General features: G+C 39.6%; 1 protein-coding gene across 2 annotated transcripts in view; it reads right to left on the minus strand.

The window, feature by feature from the left end:
- Positions 1–5,955: 5,955 nt before the first annotated feature.
- BUB1B (BUB1 mitotic checkpoint serine/threonine kinase B) overlaps positions 5,956–24,443 on the minus strand; it is a 52,626-nt gene continuing 34,138 nt past the window's right edge. Inside the window, exons 12-23 of one of the 2 annotated variants that reach the window (XM_045900361.3) lie at positions 24,161–24,207; positions 22,574–22,634; positions 22,347–22,452; positions 19,916–20,190; positions 17,958–18,112; positions 17,544–17,684; positions 17,031–17,131; positions 14,818–14,967; positions 12,721–12,863; positions 10,894–11,065; positions 9,987–10,093; positions 5,956–8,609 (exon numbers count right to left, since the gene is read on the minus strand). In XM_045900361.3, coding sequence (XP_045756317.1) covers positions 8,378–8,609; positions 9,987–10,093; positions 10,894–11,065; positions 12,721–12,863; positions 14,818–14,967; positions 17,031–17,131; positions 17,544–17,684; positions 17,958–18,112; positions 19,916–20,190; positions 22,347–22,452; positions 22,574–22,634; positions 24,161–24,207 — 1,690 coding nt within the window. In that variant the 3' untranslated portion in view covers positions 5,956–8,377. The remainder of the gene's footprint in view (positions 8,610–9,986; positions 10,094–10,893; positions 11,066–12,720; positions 12,864–14,817; positions 14,968–17,030; positions 17,132–17,543; positions 17,685–17,957; positions 18,113–19,915; positions 20,191–22,346; positions 22,453–22,573; positions 22,635–24,160; positions 24,208–24,443) is intronic. The other variant, XM_045900362.3, reaches the window with a different exon arrangement.

Raw genomic sequence — 24,443 nt, forward strand, 5'->3', positions numbered from 1 at the left:
GAACTTTCATGCGGAGCAACCACATCTTATTTTTAATTCTCACGATGGCCCTTTGGGGTAGGAGCCATGCAGTAGTTTCTAGATGACAGACTGACCTGCCCAGCTCAAGTAGCGGGTAAGGAGCAGACCTAGGGTTTGAGTCCAAGTTTTCTAGTTCCTGAATTGAGTTTATAGGGCTCCCTCTGTTCCCCTTTTTCTTTTTCCTATTAAGCAAGCAGTCTATCTTTTACTCATTAGCTCAGGAGAGGGAGAGAGCAGAGGGTAAAACAAATCGTTTCCAAAAGCCTAAGCTCTAGCAGGAAGAATGTCAGCCTCAGAAAGAGACTAAATGTCTTGGCCTTAAGTGGGGTGAGTAGGCCCTGCTCCCTAAGCTGGACAGTCTTTCCCCTGGTGGGGGAGGGGAGTGAGCCAGATCTGTCAGTGGCTAGAGGGAAGGAAATCTGCATCCTGCTGCCCACCACCCAAGGGCAGCAAGACCCTGCCTGATGCGTCAGAACAAACTGACCAGGGGCAGCCCTTTAAGGATTCCTGTGTTTTGAACACAGCATAGAAGCAGCAGAGAGCCATAAGCCAGAGGAGACCCTACAGACTGAAATGCCCTTGTGGACTGAAGACTGGGGACCAGACGGAGCTTCCTGATAGCTTGGTTACTTGGCTGATCTTGAGACTTGTCTTAAGGACAAAGATTTGGTTTCCTGAAGGCCATCTCCAACAGAAACAACTCCTTTCCCCTTATCTTTAGATTACAGACCACCATGCTTCTTTCGCCTACCTTTATCATATTACAGATTTGGTATACTATGAACTCAAAAGACAGTAAAGGTAGAATCAATTAGCTGGGATCCCAATGTACTTGAGAGGACTTCAGAGAACTTTAGACCATTCAAGCAACATTAGAACTAAATCAGTACAGCTATCTACAAGTTATCTGTACTAAAAACTTTCATTCCCAATTTTCTATAAGGTAGGCACTCATGCTATCCTCATTTCACAGAGGACACTAGCTCAGAACGGGTAAGTAATTGTTCAATGCCACACAGCCAGGACTCAAGCGTAGGTATTCTGGCTCTCGATGCATTTCTAACCACCATGCTAGTATTTGATTCGGCACCATAGGCAGGAGCCACCTCAATACTGAGGATGTTCTAGCAAGCCCTGGGCCTGTGCAATTGACCCCCTATAATATGAGCACTACATACAAGTTATAACTAAGGTATAAAAAAACCCCACAGATCTTGTCCCCAAGAGCTCATCTGAGTGAGAGAGGTAAGGCATGTACCTGCGCCTGTAATGCAGCCGGGAAATGGTACAGGTAGGAGCTATGGGGCGGCCCCTAGTGGCCTCTACCGTGGAACCTCAACCACGGGTCCCCACATGCTAGGATGCTGGATGTGCCTGTCTGGGTGAGTCCTGAGCAAGGGGAGTGGCTTCCCTATCTATTCAATGATGGAGTCCAGTAGACGGGGAAGGTATCTCCCAGCAACACTAGTTAACTTTCATGTACTTTGCCTCCTAGCTCCTATTCCTGCCCGCCTAACCCCCTCGATTTGCTGGGACTCCTAGACTCCACTGTACCAGCTCATTTCCTTGAATGAGCCAATCTCATTGAAGGTTCACATGTCCCCTTTTCAATGTTTTTATCACCTGATTCTAACATTACCAGATTTTTCAATTTTGTTTGGAAAAAAATGCAAAAGCAAACAAGTAAATGTATATATTCATCTTTTTGTTCACAGATTTTAATGGGTATTTGGTTTTATGACATGCCATTCTCACTTGGCTAATTGCAGGAGTGAAGCAATTAACTAGAAACACATCACGTGACCAGGCCAGTAAGCTTGAAATCGCAGCATACGCGGATTCACATAACTTTCAAATGAATGTGAGGCTGAATTAAACACATGTGGGAAATAAAGTACACATTCCAGTGGAATAAATACACCTGTGGAAATAACATTTAATTTTAAAAGGAGTAAACAGGACAACGAGATGAATCACAACGTAAGGTCAGCAGTCAATAACAACAAAAGGTTATGGAACATAAAGTGACACAGAAAAGTGAGAAGGTGCCATGCTCATCTAGAGCCGAGGATAGATTTTACCCCCCCTCCCCAAGGCTCCAGTGCGACTAGTTTTTGAACTCATAGCTGCTCTTTTCCAACATTTTAATTCACGACTTATTTTTGAAAACTATGTGCTAATTTCTGGGAGTATATAAAATTAATAGATGCATAGTCCTTTGTTCACAGGGGATTTGAGAAACAGCAGTTTGGGCAGCCACTCCATTCCCATGGAGAAACCAATCTGAACTTATGGGACAATACTGCTCAGCAGCCGAAAATCTGCCACTGGAGCCTCTGAGGAGCAGGATTCTTGACAGTGGTATGCTTTGATAGAAAAAAGGCATATGGGGCGCCTGGGTGGCTCAGTCGGTTAAGCGACTGCCTTCGGCTCAGGTCATGATCCAGGAGTCCCGGGATCGAGTCCCACATTGGGCTCCCTGCTCGGCGGGGAGTCTGCTTCTCCCTCTGACCCTCCTCCCCCTCGTGCTCTCTGTCTCTCATTCGCTCTCTCGCAAATAAATTAAAAAAAGAAAAAAAAGAAAAGAAAAAAGGCATATGTTTGGGGCGCCTGGGTGGCTCAGTCGTTAAGTGTCTGCCTTCAGCTCAGGTCATGATCCCAGGGTCCTGGGATCGAGCCCCGCATCGGGCTTCCTGCTCTGCGGGAAGCCTGCTTCTCCCTCTCCCGCTCCTCCTGCTTGTGTTCCCTCTCTCGCTATGTCTCTCTCTGTCAAATAAATAAATAAAATCTTAAAAAAAAAAAAAAGAGAAAAGGTATATGTTTGTAGAAGTTTAGCCTAAGTTCATCATGGTCTGTCTGTTCCTTTCTTAAGTCAGTTTGTAGAAACTCAAGTTTCTATATGAAAGCCATAAAATGCACTTTGTTTTGAAAAAAGTCAAGTTTTATGTAATTCACTCCCTTGTTCACAGACATAGGAAATTATAATATAAGGAAGATGGTAATTTTGGAAAGCACGTCTCAAATAGAAAAATTATAAGATATTTGAATATATATGAATTTTTAGCATACTAAAAATGTAAGTTTAGATATATTATCTTTAATTATTTAAAATACTTTCTCTTCTTTTCTTTTTTTTTTTTTTAAGATTTTATTTATTATTCATGAGAGAGAGAGAGAGGCAGAGGCAGAGGGAGAAGCAGGCTCCCCGCGGAGCAGGGAGCCCAATGCAGGACTCGATCCCAGGACCCTGGGATCATGACCTGAGCTGAAGGCAGACGCTTAACCGACTGAGCCACCCAGGCGTCCCCTTTCTCTTATTTTCTTAAGAGATTTTATTTATTTGAGAGAGAGCGAGAGAGAGCATGAGCAGGCGGGAGGGGCAGAGGGAGAAGGAGAAGCAGACTCCCCACTCATAAGGGAGCCTGATGTGGGGCTTGGTCCCAGGACCCTGAGATCATGACCTGAGCCAAAGGCAGACGCTTAACACACTGAGCCACCCAGGCACCCCTCAGTCCCTCATTTTAATTCCAAATTAATCTTGCTTTGATATTTAGATGATAAAGCTTCCCAAATTTCCCATTAAAAACAAAACAAAACAAAACTAATAGTTATTAGGCTTTTTATTTCTTAATATAAAGAAAAGATCACAAAACTATGGCCCATTATTTCTTAGACAATAGACAAAAAAGAAAGAAAAAAGTAATCCACGGGTATGGTCAGAAAATTCAAAAGGTGCAGAAATGCACAAAATGAAAAGTAAAAGCCTTCGTTCTTTTCTCTCCCCACTCCTGTGGCTCTCCCCAAAGGTAATCACGTTTCCTCGTCAGCTTTTTTGTTTTTAACCAAGGCTGAAACGTCTGCAGTTTCCCCCTCCAAGCCTAAGGCAAGTTCTGCCATCTCTATGCCAACCGGGAAGACTGGTTGTCAGCACCAGTGCCAGAGCACCCCTGCGGTCTACGCAAATGGTCGCATGTCACCTCTGCACTGGCGGGGCTCCTGTTTTCCTGGGGTCTGTCCTACTGATCATCCCTTTGGGACTAAGGAGCCTTGCAAGCAGGAAGACAACAATACAAATGGTGCTTTTCTTTGAGTGTGCCAACCTGTGTCAATGTGTCTTTAGATAAGTTCTTAGAAAACTTTCTCAGCTGGAGGGAATATTCAAATTTAATAAATATTGCCAAATCACCTTCTGATAATGTACAATTTGCACTCCAGTTAATAATACAAATAATATATGGGTACCTGCTTCCCTTCACTGTCACAAATACAATTTTCAACTATTTCCTATGTGAATGATAAAAATTTCAGGTTTATTTTGCATCTTATTTAGTTAGGAATGAAGGGTGACTATCTCAGGTAAGTGGGCCATTAAAATGTTTTTAATGGATTATGTCCTTAGTCTATTTCTATTGGTTTTCAAAAATTTTTAAGGAGTTCTTTGTACTTTAGGGTTAAATAGTGCTTTGCCAATATTTTATTCATTCAGACACTTGGGTTAAAACAGGAAACGAGGTAAATCCCCACCTTTAAGGAAGTTAAATTCTAGTAGTGGGATACAGAAAAAAAATTTACACACACACGAGGTTGTGATAGGTGCTTTGGAAAAAACAAAGCAGGTAAAAAGGGACAGAAAGTAGCAGCAGTGTGTGTGTGGGGGGATGCTGCTGTGTATAGAATGGCCAGGGAAGACCTCTCTGATAAGGTGGCGACTACTCTCTGAAGGGAGTAATCCAAGTGAAGATACAGGCAGAAGAAATGGCAGGCTAAAAGGCCCTAAAGAGAGAAACTAGGAGGAGGTGGACAGGCTGGGGAGGAGTGAGTGAGGAAAAGGAGAGTCAGGGAAGAACTCAGGGGATAGTGGGGCAGACCGGTAGGGTCTCACAGGCTGTGATAAGGGTTCTGTTATGACTGTGGGTGGGGAGGGAAGCATAGAGATCAGTTATGAGACCTTGAAATAATGCAATTGAAAGATGATGCAAATATATGTTGCAAGTTATTTTTCCTAGTTTCAGTTTATGGCGTTTTTTTTTTTTTTTTTTTTTTTGGAGGGGAGAGATAGGTAGCCATTAGATTTTGGTTTTTATCTACTATAGTAATAAATAGCAATATTCTTCCCTATATCTTGGTTTTACGTCACAGTGACAAAAGATTACAAAGTCATCTAGTATTTTATATTTTCTTTTTCCCAAAGATTTTATTTATTTATTTATTTTTCAAAGACTTATTTATTTTAGAGAGAGAGCACGAGTAGGTGGGGCAGAGGGAGACGGAGAGAGAATCTCAAGCAGACTCTGCACTGAGCATGTGTGTGCGGAGCCCAATGCAGGGCTCAATCTCATGACACTGAGATCACGACCTGAGCCCAAACCAAGAGTCGGATGCTTGACCGACTGTGCCACCCAGGCGTCCCCAATATTTTACATTTTCATTTTCTTCCATTAACGTTTTTGATCTAAGATGGTTTTGCAGATTAGCAGTGAAACAGGCAAGCCCACTACATACGGCTATGCAAACAAGGGCAGCAGGCTGACGGGCTAAGTGGGGGCTGAAATCCAGGAAGGCTACGGCACACTGGGAGGTACAGAATCCACTAGAGGAAGGGGCCCTTGTCTAATTTGCACAAAGGTATGACTCGTGGTGGCACTGGTGACGGAGTTCAAACTCTAACCCATTGTTTGAACACCAGTTATTGAATACCCTATCTTTTCCCACACTGATAGGAAATGCCATCTTTGTCCTATTAAGTATTCATAGCTTCTTCTGTCTTTGGTGGAACCAAGGACCTCATTAAGGTCAAAGTTTGCTATATTAAAAAAGTTTTTAAAATACATCTTCCTCACTAGGGAAGTCTTAATTTTGGAGACTGGCAGCAATTTTGGCATGTTAGAAGGAGTTGGTGCAGTTGGAGGAAGAATCCCACATTTTCCAATGCAACAGAAAAGAAGCCTTTCTTTGGTGTCTTTGCTTAAAGACTTCAGCTTAAACACATCAAGCGTCATTTCAAAGAGCCCTGGGCTAACCATCTGGAAGGCTTCCTTATCTACTTTGAGATAATAGCTCAACTAATAGTCTAAAGTCCTACTCCTATAGGAAAACCTTTTTATTTCCAGATTCAGGTTTGGCATCAGTTAGAGCACTTTGACTTGGATGGAAGGTTTCTTATTCAAGCGGCACAGAAAGATGAGGGCTCTCACAGTGGTAGAAGATTAGTGGGTGCAGCCTTCGTGAATGGTGGGGCACTATATATCCCATGGTCTCTTTTCAGACAAAAGTAAAAAGCCTGCCTTTTCAGCTGTTTCCCCTGCCAGGTCCATTGTTGTGCTACTTCTGCCTTAGTGAGACAAGAAACAAGAACCATTTGAAGCTTCTGCCAAAAAACAGAGGCTTCCTTCTTCCAAGACAAACAAGCATAAAATACAAGGGAAATGGAAGCGCGCCCACTTTGTGGTTTTATGCCCAGGCAAAGAGGAAACTAAGACATCACAGGTCCTAACTGTTTTCTTCCCCCTACAGAGAAGGGTCAGGGTTGGAGGAGATGGGGAATGGAGGGAGAGTTGCAAGTTCTCTGATAAAGGAACTTCCCCAGATTCTCTTCCCTCTCCTTTCAGAGACAAAGCTCTGGTTTTTCAGCCTTGCTGCCAAGGTTCTTGAAGAAGTCACTAATTGATAGCTAAGCCTATGTTAAGAAAGAATCTAAATTTACTGTCCATCCTCAGACAAAGGGTTTTATGTGTCGAAACGGTGGACTGAGAAATGAGGAGAGCAGAGGGGTAGAAGGGCTCAATTACAGCAAAGATAGATATATAATTTTACATCATCAGTTGTACAAGAAGCAAACATAAAAATGTTTGAAAAGTTGTATTTTGGTTAAGAGCAAAAATTTCTAAGTTGATTATCTTTCAGACTCAAGTCATATTTCAGTGCATCAACTATATATGCTTAAATATTTTTAGTTGAGATATACTTAGAATTTTCTGCTTTCCAGCAATCTTAGAGCAGTAACAGTGACAACTAGAGTAAAGAAAAAAAAAAAAAATCAGGCACCAGCAATGGAGGGAGGCACAGTTGAGAATTTTGATATTTGGATATGAAATAGATGATTTTCATTGCCCCTTTCTTCCAATTTTCCTCCCTCTACCCAAAGCCAGGTATAATCCATGCTTCTGTTTGGGGATCTAATACTTCTTCTAGATCTAGTCTCTCCCGAATTATTACATGCTTCCAAGTTATCTTTTTATCCTGGCCTCTATCTCTTCAAATCTTCCAATCAACAAAACTTCGTTCCATTCCTTTATTAACTCTGGCCCCACCAAGTCATTCTGCAGGTAGTAGAAGGGTGATTGTCCTATTTCTGAAAGGTTGCTACACCCCATTCAAAACCTTTTCTCTTCCTTTCTAACAGCCACAGTTCTAATCAAGAGACCCAGTAGCCGCAGCACCACGAGATTATATAAATAGATGAAAGGGTTTGGTGGATAAAAAAATGAAAATATTAAAATAGAATCAGAACAAACAACTTCGCCACTTGAAATTTAAGAAAATTTGGCCTTGTATTAAATCATTTTATCTACTTTTATTTTTTTTTTTAAAGATTTTATTCATTTATTTGACAGAGAGACACAGCGAGAGCAGGAACACAAGCAGGGGGAGTGGGAGCGCGAGAAGCAGGCTTCCTGCCGAGCAGGGAGCCCGATGTGGGACTCGATCCCAGGACCCTGGGATCATGACCTGAGCCGAAGGCACACGCTTAACGACTGAGCCACCCAGGTGCCCCATTTTATCTACTTTTAAATCTAGACCACTTAGTGGAAGGTCAAGAACACCCAAAGGAATGGTTGGCTATTCTGTCTTGTTATGATTCTATCATGGCAGTTCCATGTCTAGGATATATACCATTGTGTATGTACCATATGTACCATTCCATGGTACAACAGCTCCTGTCTGTGAAATCAAGCCATTTATTATCTTAGTTGGCAAAAAGTGGATGAGATGTTAGAAGCACAAATTTAACAAATACTATTTTATTACTTAAAAATACATAGTGATCAAAAAAAAATACATAGTGATCGTAAGGGCACATGTCACAAATTACAAAAGAAAAATGTACAGGGAAAGGTAGAGACAAATGTGTTAAATGACAATAAGGTACCCATTCATATGGAGTCCATGAAGAATAAAACACTTCTTTGTTAGTTAGACAAGGCCAAGGATAGATACAGCGCTATGCAGAAAATGCCAGTTACCTAGAACTGTATCTTTACTAAAAAGTAGCAATGTGCTGGTAGTGTATCTAAACATGTCCTAAACTGAATTATAGCATACACAGGTCCAGTGTTCCACAATACAACCATTGGTTTTAGGCAGGAATCTGTGAGAGATTTGGCTGCCTATCCTGCTGAAAGAGCAAAGCCCCGGGACTGGTTAACTTCCCCACCTTCCACAAAGCTTTGTTCAGGAGATTTTGGAACGTGGTGTCAAACACCCCACTCATTGCTGCTCCTAGTTCCCTCAGAACAGACACTGTGGACTCATCACTGGCATTCAGAATCCGTACAAAGAATTTACTCCACCATTCACCATCTTTTAGCCTAAAAATATATAAAACCATTTCCATCAAGATTAGACATAAAAGAATTCTGTATTTAAATCAGTGGTACATATATGCACTAAATGATTTAAGGTAATAGCTAGAAGTCTAGGGTTAGAACTCATTCAAGTAATCCTTTCAAAGCCCAGGGTGGAACTATGAAAAAGAGAGGAGAGCCGTAATACAATGCACGTAAAGAGAAAGTCTCTGATCTGAATCCACACATTGCCTCTGTGTGCTAAGATGCAGTACTGCTCTACAAAAAGAAGACAAGCGAATTTTGCTCCTCTCCTCTAACTTTCCTAAAGTCTAGGTCATTAGACAGACTGCAGTTCTCCTTTTCCCCCTGCCCAGAGTTTTATTATCTTCACAGTCCTCCGAGAATCCTAAGCTTGACTGAAGTAACTACTGCTATGATGTTTAACTTCCTTGGTTTTTTAAATAAGAGAAGCTTCTATTATCGTACAAGGCAGGGTTGTTAGGAAACGCCAGCTGACCCTACCTGTTTGTTTGTGTTCAACCCCCCTAGGACCACAGCCCACTGGAGATACCCGAATTTATCTACAGGTCTTACATTATACTTAAAGCCTATTTTTAATAAAGTATGTTTCAGAGACAAATAAGACTGGCCAAATTCTGAATTAAATAAATAAAAAAATACAATTCACTTGTTGGGAGTAGGGGGAATGGAGAAGGGGTATTAAATTCCCAACACTGTTTTTTTTTTTTTTTTTTTAGCCAAAGAATATATAAATAAGTTGATATATGGGGAGCTTATTCTGGGAAGTTATTAGCTATGATAAGCTAAAGTGGAACATGGGATATTTAATAAGTTTTATAAGTAGGCTTGAGGGAATACTATGGTTCTGAGACCAAGCAGCTCTTATGAAGGGAGCATTTACTTCTCCAAGGAGACTCAGTTCTCTGCTTTGGTTCCCATTCATTAAATAAATAACAGTCTAAAATTAGTATATAATTTAGAAATTTAATTCTCTTCAAGAGATGCTTATTAACTTTGATAACAATAGCTATTAAAAAGGGGTATAAGACTAATGTCAATTGATTATAAAATTATTCTCACGAAATGTTTCTATTAACACTTCTAGAATGAGAGGCTTCCGCACCACAGTCACAATCTATAGGATACATCTAGGTCCAGAATGATGTCCTGAAGTCTGAATGATTTGATTCTTATTTTTAATTAGCAATTCCTTTGTTCTGCACTAGATGCTCCACTGACACTCTAGTGAAAACTGGTTGAAATTAATAGAATCATGGCATTTGGACTAAGAAAACTAAGGCTGCCCAAGCAGAGGGCACCCAAGAGGGAGAGAAAATTATTTGGATAGGCAAAGACCCTGAAATCGCCAATACTTACTCAGAAATATTTTGGCTAAGTTTCCAGAGGGACCCATCCCAGAAGACCTGTAGGTGTTCCTTGAACAATAGTAAATGCGCTAAATCTGCTATACCAAACAGATCTACCTGAAATCACAAAAAGCACCATCAGCTAAAATAATTCTCTGCTACTATCATGGCACTCTATTTATGTAGAAAGTTGAAAGTTATTATAGTGTTTAAGTTTATCTTATGACATACATTTTAGTAGACTGTTCCCTACCCTTACCATAAAGGGAGAAGCTCCTCAAAGAAGTGATCAATAGAGCTAACTCTAGGAATTATCCTTAAGAACAAAAGGTGAGAACAAAATTATCCTGAAGAACAAAAATATACGGACTGTCAAATTCAAATTTGTAGACCTACTGAATGTGCATGGACTCTAGCTGTGATCTAAACATGGTCCACATGACTAGTTCAAGTTCATGATACATTTTCAATCAGCAAATGCCAAACGTCCAGAGATGAGTCAGAAGGGGTTTTGTATATAACGCTACCATACAAAGCACTTTACACTTGTAATGTTCTTTTTATATACATTATTTCCTTTAATCCTCGCAACAATTCTGATACACACAGAGCAGATTGTTATCCTTATTTTACAAAGATTACAGAAAATTACTTACAAAAGATCACACAGATGAGTGATGGAAATGGCCCTGACACTTAGGTTACTGAGTTAGTCATGTGTCTGCACGTGTATGTGTACCGTCTTCAATGCTGTGACAGAAAAATGGTATATTTTGCTTGACTTGGTGAAATTTGAAAACTAGGTCATCTATTCCAGGGGAGACAATATCAGTAAACACTAGCTTTCATGGTTTATCTATGGAAGGAAGAGATTAAGAAACCCTCTCCATATTTGCTCAGGCTTGTTTTACACTTACCTGGTAGGGAGAAGAACAGTTAGCCAGGATCTTTTGTCCTTCTAGGATGTGTACAGTCCGAAAGCCACTGAGGATAAAAACATCAGGCTGCACCCTGAGGTCAACACTGTAGGAAAAGTCCACTATCTTCAAAGCTTGATCGTTCTTATTATAATCATAGGGATCGTGGATTCTAAGCCCAGATTTAAGAGAAAGAGATAATAAAAATAGGCCATGAAAGAAGCTGCAGAGCTGCTCTTTAAAAAAAAGAGAAAAAAAAAAGAAAAAAAAAAAGGTATTGCAGGTGCGTCTTAGCTATGCCAACAGCTCCCTCCAGTGGTTAGCTATGAAAATGCAACTGTAAGAGCAGTGGCGGTGTCCAGCTAAGGGGGGAATGTTGAGATTAGCCTAGTGACACAAGGATATCTAAACCATAATGTACAGCCACCACAAACCATTTATCATATTATATTTATTACATAAAACAAGTACTGGAAGTAGAGTACAAGCCTCTGTCTTATACTAGACACATTAATATGAACAGCAGCAATGATTTACACACTGATGAGAATTATGAAAGAAATTAAGCTTTTATAGATGTCATAGCCTTTCTTGTTCACTACTATAGATTAGGCTTTCCAAGTGTCATTCAGATTCCTCCTTCTCAGAGTTTAACTGAAATAACAATAAGGCTGTTTTTGTGTAAGATGCCACCTATACTGTAAACTATCCTGTTTTTATTAAACTAACACCTCTCTTACTCTTATCTGTAATGCCAACCGTTATTTATAACTCCCAAAACAAACAAACAAAAGAAAACCTAATAACAATAACTCACTACTAATTATATTTTCCTTGGGTTTATCTATCCCATGCAATAAAGCTACTCTCCAAGGAGACATATAACTATTTATGTGAGAGAAAAGAACGAATTATTTTTGTGTTCCTTGTCTCTGCTTTCCTCAGTTCCCTCAAATCCCTGATTAGTATCAGTGATAGATGCTATATTTTTAAATACAGGCTTTGACTAATCCCATCACATATCTCCTTTAAAATTTTAAAATTTACAATTGCGGGGCACCTGAGTGGCTCAGTTGTTAAGTGTCTGCCTTCGGCTCAGGTCACAATCCCAGAGTTCTGGGATCGAGCCCCACATTGGGCTCCCTGCTCAGCCGGAAGCCTGCTTCTCCCCCCTGCTTGTGTTCCCTCTCTCGCTACGTCTCTCTGTCAAATAAATAAATAAAATCTTAAAAAAAAAAAAGTACAATTGCTCCCATTTTTCCATAGCACAAGATACAAGATTTTTTGGCCATCATAAAACTATTTATTTGCTGCTCTGTGTTCACCCCTTGCATTTGATGGCTAAATGGGGTTTAATTTGACCACTAAGCCCTTTTTCTTGGCATAGTTTGCATTTGCACTCTGGTTTAGCCACTTCTCTTGGCAATTACCTCAATTTGGCCTGACTTAAGCTTTGGTTTTGAAACTGAGAAGTGCCCTGGTTTTGCTAGCATCCTCCCTCAATCCGCACTGGCCCCACTCAAAGAAAGACTACACAATCTATTTCATAGTCCTCCAAATCTTCATATTTTATATCTCTTCTTGCCAGGAATCATCACAATACTCAAGAGTGGTCAATTTTTTTTTCTGAATTAATGTATTTCCTCAATGTATTTTTTTCTTTGAACTCTTTTAAACTATTCCCCTTGATTATTGACTTTTAGATAGCAAATACTTTAACATACTGTGTTCCTCAATATGGCATTTATCGAGAGGCAAAAGGAAATGGAAACTGTCCATATTTTAAGAGAAAGTTGACAGAATTTTAAGAGAATGAAAAGGACCAACCTGTTTCTAAGAATCAGACTCCTTGGACTCAAGTCACCATGGATTATTTCTGCTCTGTGTAATTTCTCCACTATTGTCAAAAGGTTATAAATAACCAACATTATTATTTCATGGGTAATAAGTTCACTGTGTTCAAGAAGATCCTAGAAACAAAGGACAGAAAATTCACTACTTCTTAAGTTGCAGTGACTGTACTTACACTCAATACCTTGCCACCTGCTGCTTTGTACTCCTTGTTGCTCTCTACTAGGATCTGGCTCTTTCACAGGCTGGGTCTTTGTCCCAGTTCTAACAACACTGCTCTCCTCTAAGACTATAAGGATTTATTGAAATAAGGGATGAAGAGCATCGAGGATTAGCCAGGCCCATAATAGGTGCTCTATAAATGGTAGTTTCAAAATACCCTCATTCCAACCTTTTTAGAAAATTCATATTACCATCAAAATATGCAACAACACCTCTTAAGAACATTCCAGGGGCACCTGGGTGGCTCAGTCAGTTGAGCGGCCAACTCTTGGTTTTGACTCAGGTCATGATCTCAGGGTTCTGGGATCAAGCCCTGCATTAGACTCCGCACTCAGCACAGAGTCTGTCCCCCTCCCTCCCCCTCGGCTCCTCCCCCTTCCTTGGCATGCACATGCATGCACGCTCTCTCTCTCTCAAATAAATAAAATCTTAAAAAAAAAAAAAAGAACATTCCTAAGAATAAAATGATATACTGTGTTTGGGTTCTAAAAATAATCTACTGAGGGACAGCATAGATAAAACAAGAGTAGCAAAAATAGACCATTCCTTATGTAAAGAGTTTGAAAGTTGCCACTCTGTCCTAACAAATAAAAAGCTGAACAGACTGAAAAATCAACTCTTCTAGGATCTGTAAGCATGGTGGTGGTGGTGGAGGGGGTTCCTCACACTTCTGCGAGTTTTATGTCTAGGAGCTAGATCAGGTTCTCACAGCAAATGGAGAAGCACAGTTGGAGAAAAATTCTCCTTGTGCTTCCAGAGGTGGAGGGAGAGAGGAACCATTTTGAAAGAGGCCAGAGCACTCTGTTCTTAAAAAGCTCTGTCGTCAGGAGAAACTAGTTAACTGGAGCCTAACCTGCTAGAGTATTATCTGAGCCTACTTGACCTGGGGAAGGGAAATACCCAACTTCAGCCCACTCTAGTCATCATGTCCCACCTAAGGGAGGGGAAATACTTGTGAGGTGCACAGTCCAGAGGCATAGGCTCACTATAAAAGAACATAAAGCACAGAATTATGCAATGCTTTCCTTCCCTTCACACCTTATCACCACATTATTAAAGGGCTATCTATAGCAATTCCTTTTACCCAGTACTTCATGTCTGGCTATCAGGAAAAGTTAGGGGCGCCTGGGTGGCTCGGTCAGTTAAGTGTTGCCTCTTGGTTTTGGCTCAGGTCATGATCTCAGGGGTGGTGAGATGGAGCCCCGCCTCAGGCTCTGGGCTCAGCGGGGAGTCTGCTTGAGATTCTCTCCCTCTGCCCCTCCTCCCACTCACACACGTGCATGTGCTCTCTCTCAAATAAGTAAATCTTTAAAAAAGAAAAAGAAAAATTTTATGATACACTAAAAGTCCAAAAACACAATTCGAACAGACAAAGCAAATATCAAAACCAGACATGGAAAGAATATTGGAATTATCACACCAGGAATTTAACATAAGAGTGGCCATGAGCCGATGATGAACACAGTTAGATGACTGGGTCATTGCACAATTCTGTCTATTTTTGTCCATATTTGAAAACTGACATACTAGGGGTGCCTGCCTGGCTCAGTCAGTGGAGCGCGTGACTCTTGGCCTCAGGGTCGTGAGTTTGAGCCCCATCTTTCTTGGGTATAGAGATTATGTTCTTTTAAAAAAAGAAAAGAAAAAGAAAATTGACATAATAAAAAGTTAAAAAAAAGTACCAAAGAAGTTTTTGGCCAAAACAACTTGGGAAAGGAAAATGATCAATGCTTCTAGTTTATAATTTAGTTGGTCTATTTCTAGAAGGTTAACAGGAATCTCGCACTAAACTCCCTTGGTAAATGGAGCACAAATCTCTCTATTTAAGGACTCTATTCATATTATTCAAACCTGAAGGGTGAAGCAGTTTATATACTGGTGCCAAACAATACAACCATCTTGGTACTGGTAACAGCTGCACAGATGATCATACTCCTCATTTAAACGTTCCTTTAACTTGAGGTTGATATAAAAGTCCCATGGGACAGGGTGAGCTGATACCTGTAAGAAATTTTAAAAATAAGAGCTATGAGAATCTCTGGTTATGGCTGGCAGGTTGAAAACATTTCCTCCAGCCTTTATGATACCCCAACAGAAATAATAGTAAAGGAATGTTTTAAAAGTCATAAATCTACAATAAAAAACACAGCAGCAGCAAATTCTGGAAGCTGGAAAGGGAACACTAAGAGGTAACAATCCACTTAGCTGACCCAAGGAAAGCTGATTCTAGCAGTAGAGAAAGCTGAGGGCAACCAACTTTACACTACAGGACCATCTTCCCACAGTATAAAACTGATGGCACCAATTACCTAGAGAAGGGTGGAGGTGGGGCTACCACAGGAGTGGTTGAACTGTATTAGGAGGAAGTTAAACCCCAGATTCCCCTGCCTCTCCTCCATTCTAGAAGACCAGAAGTCTACCCCTAGAAAGTATAAAGCTGAAGGGCTCTGGGCTAGAGGTCACCAGGCACTGTTAACGGGGGTTGGGGGGAGTTTATATATCAAATGTTAAGATGCACCTGTCCGCCCCTCCCGACTAATTTTCCCACTTAGCTTCCAAGAAGCTAGCAACCAGGATTATTTGCTCCAGAAAGGATATTAGAAGTTTTCTCTGAAGGATCTGATCAGCTCAAAAGAAAAGACCTGAAAGACTGAGGCCTTTTATTGAATGGCTAAGCAAGATCTTCTTACAGTGAGGCCCAACAGCTGTCCAGGTCCTGTATATACAGAGCTTTCAATTAGCTTTTAGAGTCCCACACTTAAATATGAATAGAGAGTCCAAGACTTGAAGAAAGCCTCTAATATGAAAGACAGAGCTCAAAACAGACAAAAGGAAACAGATGATGCAGGGAGAAAAAAGTTTAAAGCATCGTAAATGCACGCAGAGAAAGAATATTCCATCTTTGAAATGAAGTGCAGAATGTTTTAAAGAAGAAAATTCTGAGAATAAAAAAGAGCTCTGGCAAATCAAATGCATGACAAAAGAAATGAAAAACCCAATAACAAGTCTGGAAATAAAGCTGACAAAACATTCCAGAAAGTAAAGCAAAAAGACAAAGAGAAAAGGAGAAAAAAAGATAAGATTTTTAAAGGATCTCTAAGATACCCCATATCCTAATAAAAGGAATTCTAGAAGGAGAGAACAGAAGACTGAAAAGAAGAAATAATTTATTCTTTGAAGAAAATTTCTCAAAACTGAAGGAGTTTCCACATTGAAATGGCCATCCAGTGTCTAGCATATGGGCAATAATAGATTTTTACCAAAACATGTATTTGTGGAATTTCAGAATACTGGGGACAATTCTGGGGATAAACAGAAGAAGATTCTACAAGGATTCAGGGAGAGGGAAAAATAGTCTTACACAAAAAATGGCAAAAGACTTTAAAAAGAAAGGCCACAAGCCAAAAGATAATCAACCTTATCTTCAAAATTCCAAGGAAAAAAAGTTTTGAACCTAGAATTCTAATATCCAGCCAAACTACCAATCAAGTAAAGATGTGGAATAAAAAATTTTCTGACATGGAAGGTTTCAAAAAAATGTATATCCCATGCATCCTTTCCCGGGAGGCTACTAAAATATGAGGGCTTAAACCAAAAAGAAATAAAAATGGGAGCCAATATTACTGGGCGTCTAACATAAGAAAGAGGTAATGTGATTCCCTAGGATAATGGTGAATGGAAATGTCAAAAGGGGTGTGTGTGTGTGTGTGTGTGTGTGTCCCAGAATGTGTGTGTGTGTGTGTGTGTGTGTGTATGTGTCCCAGAATGTAATCTGTCCAGATTGGAGCAGGCCAGAAAATTTCAGCATATTTCCTCAAAAAGATAGAATTAATAGAATATTTAGTATGTTTGGACATACTAAGAGATTTACATGATTGCCTCTCCTTTTTGATATCTGATCCTGGCACATAATGCTGAGTGATTTTTTGATGTCTCACCGACTTTTCTATCAAGAAACTTATGGACTATTCAAAGGATTTGATGGTACCATGGGACCACAGTTACTGCTTCAACCCACATTATTTTTTTAAAAAGTAACGCAAATGACAAAGAATCAGTCCCACCTTTATTATGGTTAACTCTGCAGAGTTTCTTGGTGTCACCCAGAATAATCTGTAATCTTCACATATTAGGTATTCTTGTTTAATGCAATAATCTTCATTACCTGTTGAGAAGGTTTGATTCCATTTAAAAATCACTGTGAATATGTACAGCCCCTTAGCTTTTACCTCCTGGTTTAAGGGCTAAAGGTACTTTATATCTGCCAGTGAGCAGTCAGTTAGAACACTTTTCAAAATCATTTGTTAAAAGTTGAAAGAGGGGAAGACAGACTCCATATTGTTACCGGGACATGAACTTATCAATGTGTCAACCTCTATAATCTGTTTCTTTTTCATTTGTCTTTTTACATGAGTTTTTTTGTTTTGTTTTAATTAAGTAAACTCTACCCCCAATGTGGGGCTCGAACTTACGACCCTGAGATCAAGAGTTGCTCAAGCAACAAGCTCAAGTACAAATAATCACTTACTCGTATAGTGTCATACAAAAAAAAACCCCATTTGTTCAATGATACTTACCCAATTCAATTTCCTTTTCTATTTCCAACTTAGGCATTGGTCTATCTTCTATAAAAAACTCTGCAGAGGCCCTCAGCTCCATTAGAGATTTTAGTAGTTGTCTGCGATACTGTGGACACCAGGGTGACTGAGTAGGGTTGTCTGGGGGGGAAAAAAAAGTTAAAAAACCCCATCACCCCCCAAACCTAAAATGGGTGTTATAAACAGAGGAGAGGAAAAAACACAAGACTGCACAATCAACACGGCTAACCTAACAAAACTCATCTACTTCAGGTCTTTATGGTGTTCAGTTAATACTGATTCATTCTAGAAATTGCACAATTTATGGGAACTTTTCTAGAGAAAAAAACCACATAGCTCAGTTTGCTGAGATAAATAAGTGTTCAGTAGACATGGAGGTAGAGGTTTGCTTACAGGTGGTATGTATGAAGCTACCTGCAGTCTCATTAGTAAGTTCCAGTTTCTCAGGAATTTGAAGACATCTGATGGAAGAGGAACTTGTAACTGAGGCAGAAGACCCTGAGAGCCCAGAGGAGTGTGTGGCTTCGCGGCTGTCTTCAATAATTGGGCTGAAAGAACCACAAATCAGTCAGTCCTCATAGGGATAACAGATATCACTTTATCTTTGTTATTTTATTTTATTTGATATTCATTAGTCTAATTTTCTCTTTTTTTTTAGATTTTATTTATTTGAGACAGAGAATGAGAGAGAGAGAGCACATGAGAGGGGGGAGGGTCAGAGGGAGAAGCAGGCTCCCTGCCGAGCAGGGAGCCCGATGCGGGACTCGATCCAGGGACTCCAGGATCATGACCTGAGCCGAAAGCAGTCGCTTAACCAACTGAGCCACCCAGGTGCCCTCATTAGTCTAATTTTCAAAGTCTATATCTTCCTGAAACAGATATAGATTCATAATCAGAATTTATCTACTCTGGTTGACAGGCAATGCTCAGCATTAGATTTTCTAAATTTATGCTTTATTTACCTAATCTATAGCAAATGCCTAATCTACATCTATTCTAAACTACTGAGAAACATTGACTAAGATACTAACTTTTTTCTTGTTTATCCTTTCTCTAGACATTTTTACTCTTTAATAAGAAAAGATCAAGAAAGAAAAAGGGAAACCCAAATCACTCAAGGTGAATACATGCTAAGCAAATGCGATAAAAAGTTTACTGGACAAAAATTTGAAAATGCAGTTTTAAAAGCACAAATTGGCAAATTAAAGAATATTCCTAAAACCAACATTCATTTAGCCAACTTTTAAATATACAGATTCTATGCGATTCCTTCATACCATTCTTTATTCATTTCCACCTCTCCATTAAAAGAGACTTTATTTTTTTTTAAAGATTTTATTTAGGGGCACCTGGGTGGCTCAGCCATTAAGCGTCTGCCTTCAGCTCAGGTCATGATCTCAGGGTCCTGGTATCGAGCCCTACATTGGGCTCCCTGCTCAGCGGGAAGCCTGCTTCTCCCTCTCTCACTCCCCTTGCTTGTGTTCCCTCTCTCATTGTCTCTCTCTCTGTCAAATAAATAAGTAAACTCTTTAAAAAAAATAAAGATTTTATCCATCTATTTATTTATTTATTTTTGAGAGAGACAGAGCAAGCGAGAGAGAGCAGGGGGAGGGGCATAGGCAGAGGGATAATCTCAGCAGACTCCACGCTAAGCATGGAGCCTGACCCGGGGCCTGATCTCATGATCCTGAGATCATAACCTGAGCTGAAATCAAGAGTCAGATACTTAACTGACTGAACCACCCAAGCGCCCCTAAAAGATACTTTAAAAAAGTACACTTCTGGGCACCTGGGTGGCTCAGTGGGTTAAGCTTCTGCCTTCAGCTCAGGTCATGATCCCAGAGTCGTGGGATCGAATCCACATCCGGCTCCTTGCTTAGCAGGGACTCTGCTTCTCCCTCTGCCCCACCCTGCCCCTCCGCCCCAAGCTAATGTTCTCTCTCTCTCTCTCAAATAAATAAAATCTTTAAAAAAAAAAAAAAGGACACTTCTAGTTGCCTATCTGAAATTAGTATCAAGCTATTTTACCATTATTTAAAATTTAGTATTAAAGGAAAAATAAAATGCCCCCTGTCTCCCCATCAGGTATACTTTGCCAAGTTTTCTCAAAGACACCAGAATCCTCTGGGGGCTCTCAGTCTCATAACCATCCAAATTTACTTCTTCTAACTCTCATACTCAAATCAATTACCAAATCCCACCACCACTTTATCAGGGGGAGTCCTACTGTCATGTAAAGCACTTAGCACGGTACCTGGCAGGTAGTGAGAACCTGATAAATGATCGCTCTGACAAGCACACACAGAATAAGAGATCACTCAAACAATCTGGTTTGTGCAACCTACAATCACCTGAGCTTCTTGACGCTGAGAGTTGGATTGTAGATGGTGCCACAAGCAGTCTGCTGGTCCTCAGAGATCTTCACATCTAGATCCTCCTCCTGCAGCAGTCTCTCAGGATCAGAAGGGAGATCCTTCAAGGACACTATCTCATGAAAAGGAGTGGATACAAAACGAGCTGCTCTGGCGAAGTCACAAGTGTCTTCTGGGTTAGGACATATAGTTACATTCCTGAAACCTGTGATAATAGCATCCTCACTCAAGGGCTCAATTCCTGTAAATTCATCCTGAAATAAAAAACACATAAAGTTTAGCTGAAATATTTCAGTGAGAATATGGAGGACCTACCTTTTTTACTCAGAGAGACAAACATTAGATAAGTGATTTTCAACATAGGGTACAGAAGTAGCATATTAGAATCTCTAGGAAAGATAATTTTAAAAAGCACATCATAATATCTGAGGGAAAAAGTTTTATATCATGAAAATAGCAAACTATGTATTATCAAAAAAATATACTGTGAGGATTCTCCAAAGGAAAAATACTGGATAATGATTTTTTGCCCAACCAATTTCACCTAAGAACTAGAGGAATAATATTTTTCTTCTGGCTTTGACCTAGAAAATGTTCTGATAATCTGCTATCCTCCTAGCTTTTTTCTTCTACACCAAATATTGAATTTTTATTTTATTTCTTAAAGATAATTCACAGTCACAGTAGAAAATATGGAATAGATGGGTGCCTGGGTGGCTCAGTTGGTTAAGCGACTGCCTTCAGCTCAGGTCATGATCCCAGGGTCCTGGGATCGAGTCCCACATCAGGCTCCCTGCTCTGCGGGGAGCCTGCTTCTCCCTCTCCCACTCCCCCTGCTTGTGTTCCCTCTCTCGCTGTGTCTCTCTCTGTCAAATAAATAAATAAAATCTTTAAAAAAAAAAAAGAAAAGAAAATATGGAATACAAAGTATAAAAAAAAGGAAAATTTTAAAAATATTCCTTTGTCTTTCAAAGATTTATTTATTTATTTTAGAGACCGTGTATGTGCAAGCAGGGGAAGGGGCAAAGGGAGAGAGAGAATCTCAAGCACACTCCCTGGATGAACGTGGAGCCTGACACAGGAGGCTCCATCCCAGGATCCCGAGATCATGACCTCAGCTGAAATCAGGAGTCAGACACTTAACTGAATCAGCTACCCCTTCGTCTTTCAAAGTAATACATGTTGGGGCGCCTGGGTGGCTCAGTCATTAAGTGTCTGCCTTCGGCTCAGGTCATGATCCCAGAGTCCTGGGATCAAATCCCGCATTGGGCTCCCTGCTCTGCGGGGAGCCTACTTCTCCTTCTCCCACTCTCCCTGCTTGTGTTCCCTCTCTCGCTGGGTCTCTCTCTGTCAAAATAAAATAAAATAAAATAAAATCTTTAAAAAAAACCAAAAAACAAAAAACAAAGTAATACATGTATATGGTTTAAAAAGTCAACTAGTTGAAAAGGATATATAGTGAAAAAGTCTCCCTCTGGCACTTGACCCTCATCTCCCCTCCAATTACTATTCCCCAGAGGCAACTACATATCTGGTAGGTTACATGCATACATTTAAGCGCATATACTTAAAAAAGGGGTTTTAGGGCCATTTGGCTGGCTCAGTTGGTGGAGCACGTGACTCTTGGTCTTGGGGTCATGAGTTCAAGCTCCGTGTTGCATGTGGAACCTACTTAAAAAAAATAATAATAATAAATAAATGGGTTTTATAACAAGTAAAATTATAGCATATATGCTAGTATATTTTGGCTATTATAAATAATGTTGCTGTGATCATTCATGTACAGTGTTTTTAAAAATGTAAACATGTTTTTAATTGTCTTGGATATATACCTAGGAGAGAATTGCTAGGTCATACATATGGTAACTCTATTTTTAACATTTTGAGAGACTACCAAACTGTTTTCCAAAGTGGCTGCACCATTTTATAATCCTACCAGCACTGTATGAGGGTTCTAATTTCTCCACATCCTCACCAACACTTGTTATTTTCTTTGATTATAGCCATCACAGTGCATGTGAAGTAGTATCTCACTGTGGTTGTGGATCTACATTCTCTAATGAATAATGATGTTAAGCATCTTTTCATGTGCTTAAATTTTAAGCCAGTGTTTTTATTTTTATTTATTTATTTAAAGATTTTATTTATTTATTTGACAGAGAGAGTGTGCGCACAAGTAGGCAGAGTGACAGGCAGAGGGAGAAGCAGACTCCCCGCCAAGCAGAGAGGCCAAAGCGGGACTCGATCCCAGGACTCTGGGATCATGACCCGAGCCAAAGGCAGACGCTTAACTGACTGAACCACCCAGGTGCCCCAAGCCAGTGATTTTAATTTTAACCCTAACTTTATGAGAATTGAATGAAACAATTCATCAGTCTGCTTATATTAACTTAGGAATACTGTTCCTTACACAAACATCTGGAGACACATCCTCATTTGAGTTGATGCTTTCTGAAGTTTTGAGAATTGCAAAGGGTCTTCGTTGGGCTAAAACCCGTGGGGGATCTGCAGGATGACTGGAAAAAAACATACCCCACTTATTTTTCTGTTCACATAGATAACAGTAACCCTTATTGCATCCTCATTTATAATAATAGAAGACTTTTAAGTATCAAAACAAAACAAAAAACTTCAAACCTGGTATTTTTTTTGTCTGAAAGAAGAAACTCATCAAAAATGGAGAAAGGTATACTGGGACCTATAGAAAAAGAGAATAGATTTATGCTCTTAAGAGTAAATGCCCATTTTTCAAGACATCTAGGTCAATTAATATTTTGTGCTGTTTGGAAGCAGAAAGGTAACCTGTTCTTTATAATGAACAATTTCAAACATATAAAAGTAGACATCATTTAATAAGTTATCTAAACATGGATGATTGTGTCTCATCTTTCTTTATTCCCCACCACTACCACTACTTTCCAAACCCAACCCAACTCTGAATTATCTTAAAGCAAATCTAAGACATCATATCATTTCATTTGTAAATATTTCAGGATGTAATTCTAAAAGAGAGAGACTCGTTCAAAAAAGCATAATCTCAAAACATAACCATACCTATAGGATTAATAATTTCTGAGTATCATATATCTAATCAGAAGACTCACATTTAACCAAAATTATTTAGAAAGTTTGAATTGGGAATGCAGATTCATATACTGTGACTGGTTGAAATACCTCCTAAATCACTTTGATACTATAGGGTTTGTTGTTGTTTTAGTAATTTTCTGTTGAAGAAACTAGGTTGTTTGCCCCATAATGCTGGATTTTTTGCCAATTACATCTTCCTATGTTGTTTAACATGTTCCTCTATGCTTTGTATTTCCTATAAATTGGTGGTTAGAGTTAGAGGTTTAATCAGATTCTATTTAATTTGTTTTCAACTACTACTAGGTAGATATTCATGTCTTTACCATTTTTAACGTATTTTTAAATGAAGAGAATAAATTTGGGGCGCCTGGGTGGCTCAGCTGGTTAGGCGTCTGCCTTCGGCTCAGGTCATGATCCCAGGATCCTAGGATCGAGCCCTGCATTGGGCTCCCTGCTCCATGGGGAGCTGGGGAGCCTGCCACTCCCTCTGCTTGCTCTCTCTGTCAAATAAATAAAATCTTAAAAAAAATAATAAATTTGAGTATAAATACCTCTAGTTTTGTTCTTTTTTTAAGATTTTATTTTATTTTACTTATTTTATTTGAGAGAGAGAGAGAGAGGGCACAAGCAGGGGGAGCGGCAGTGGGAGAAGCAGGCTCCCCGCTGAGCAGGGAGCCCGATGCGGGGCTCAATCCCAGGACCCTGGGATCAGGACCTGAGCTGAAGGCAGACGCTTAACAGTCTGAGCCACCCAGGCACCCCTAAATAGCTTTAGTTTTAGACATTTTTTCTTTCTTCTGAAAAACTACTTTCTTGGCTGCTGGATACTACTGATAGGTTTAGCTCAGTATACGCTGCTAAGGTGGAAGATAGTATTTGGTAGTTAACATAAATTTAAATCTACATTGAAACATTTCAAAGCACTGAGGAATCTTACAAACACACTCTTTTAAATGCCTATCCTATCTCAAATCATATGCTTAACTGAATTCCATGATTCAAAGATACGATAAGATCTTAGTTCCCCTCTGTCTTCTTACAACTCCCTTTACCATAATTAAGAAAAATATTTACCACATATTACATAATGTGTTTGTTACTGGTAAGTTTTTCATGACATTGTCAAATATAACTCACCTTTAGAATGAGGTTCTTGCCAAAAGTTTTCTGCAAGTGAAGTCTCCCTGTAAAGAAACTTGTTTTAAAATATGTCCGAAGTACCCACAAAAAGAATTATTTAACTCTTATAAGTCCAAGAGGCTTTTTCATTAAATATAATCTTCTTCACTCTAGATAAAAAAAATTCTAGTAGTCAATCCAAATTCTTTAAGAAGATCGAACCTTCAGTCATTATAATTGTTATATAAGTATATTTGATAATAGATGTTATAACATTAACAGTATAAGCAATGGCAAACTC

The sequence above is a fragment of the Mirounga angustirostris genome, unplaced genomic scaffold (genome assembly GCF_029215605.1).
Source record: "Mirounga angustirostris isolate CCGP_5_RB_7025 unplaced genomic scaffold, mMirAng1.0.hap1 SCAF_9, whole genome shotgun sequence".
NCBI lineage: Eukaryota > Metazoa > Chordata > Mammalia > Carnivora > Phocidae > Mirounga > Mirounga angustirostris.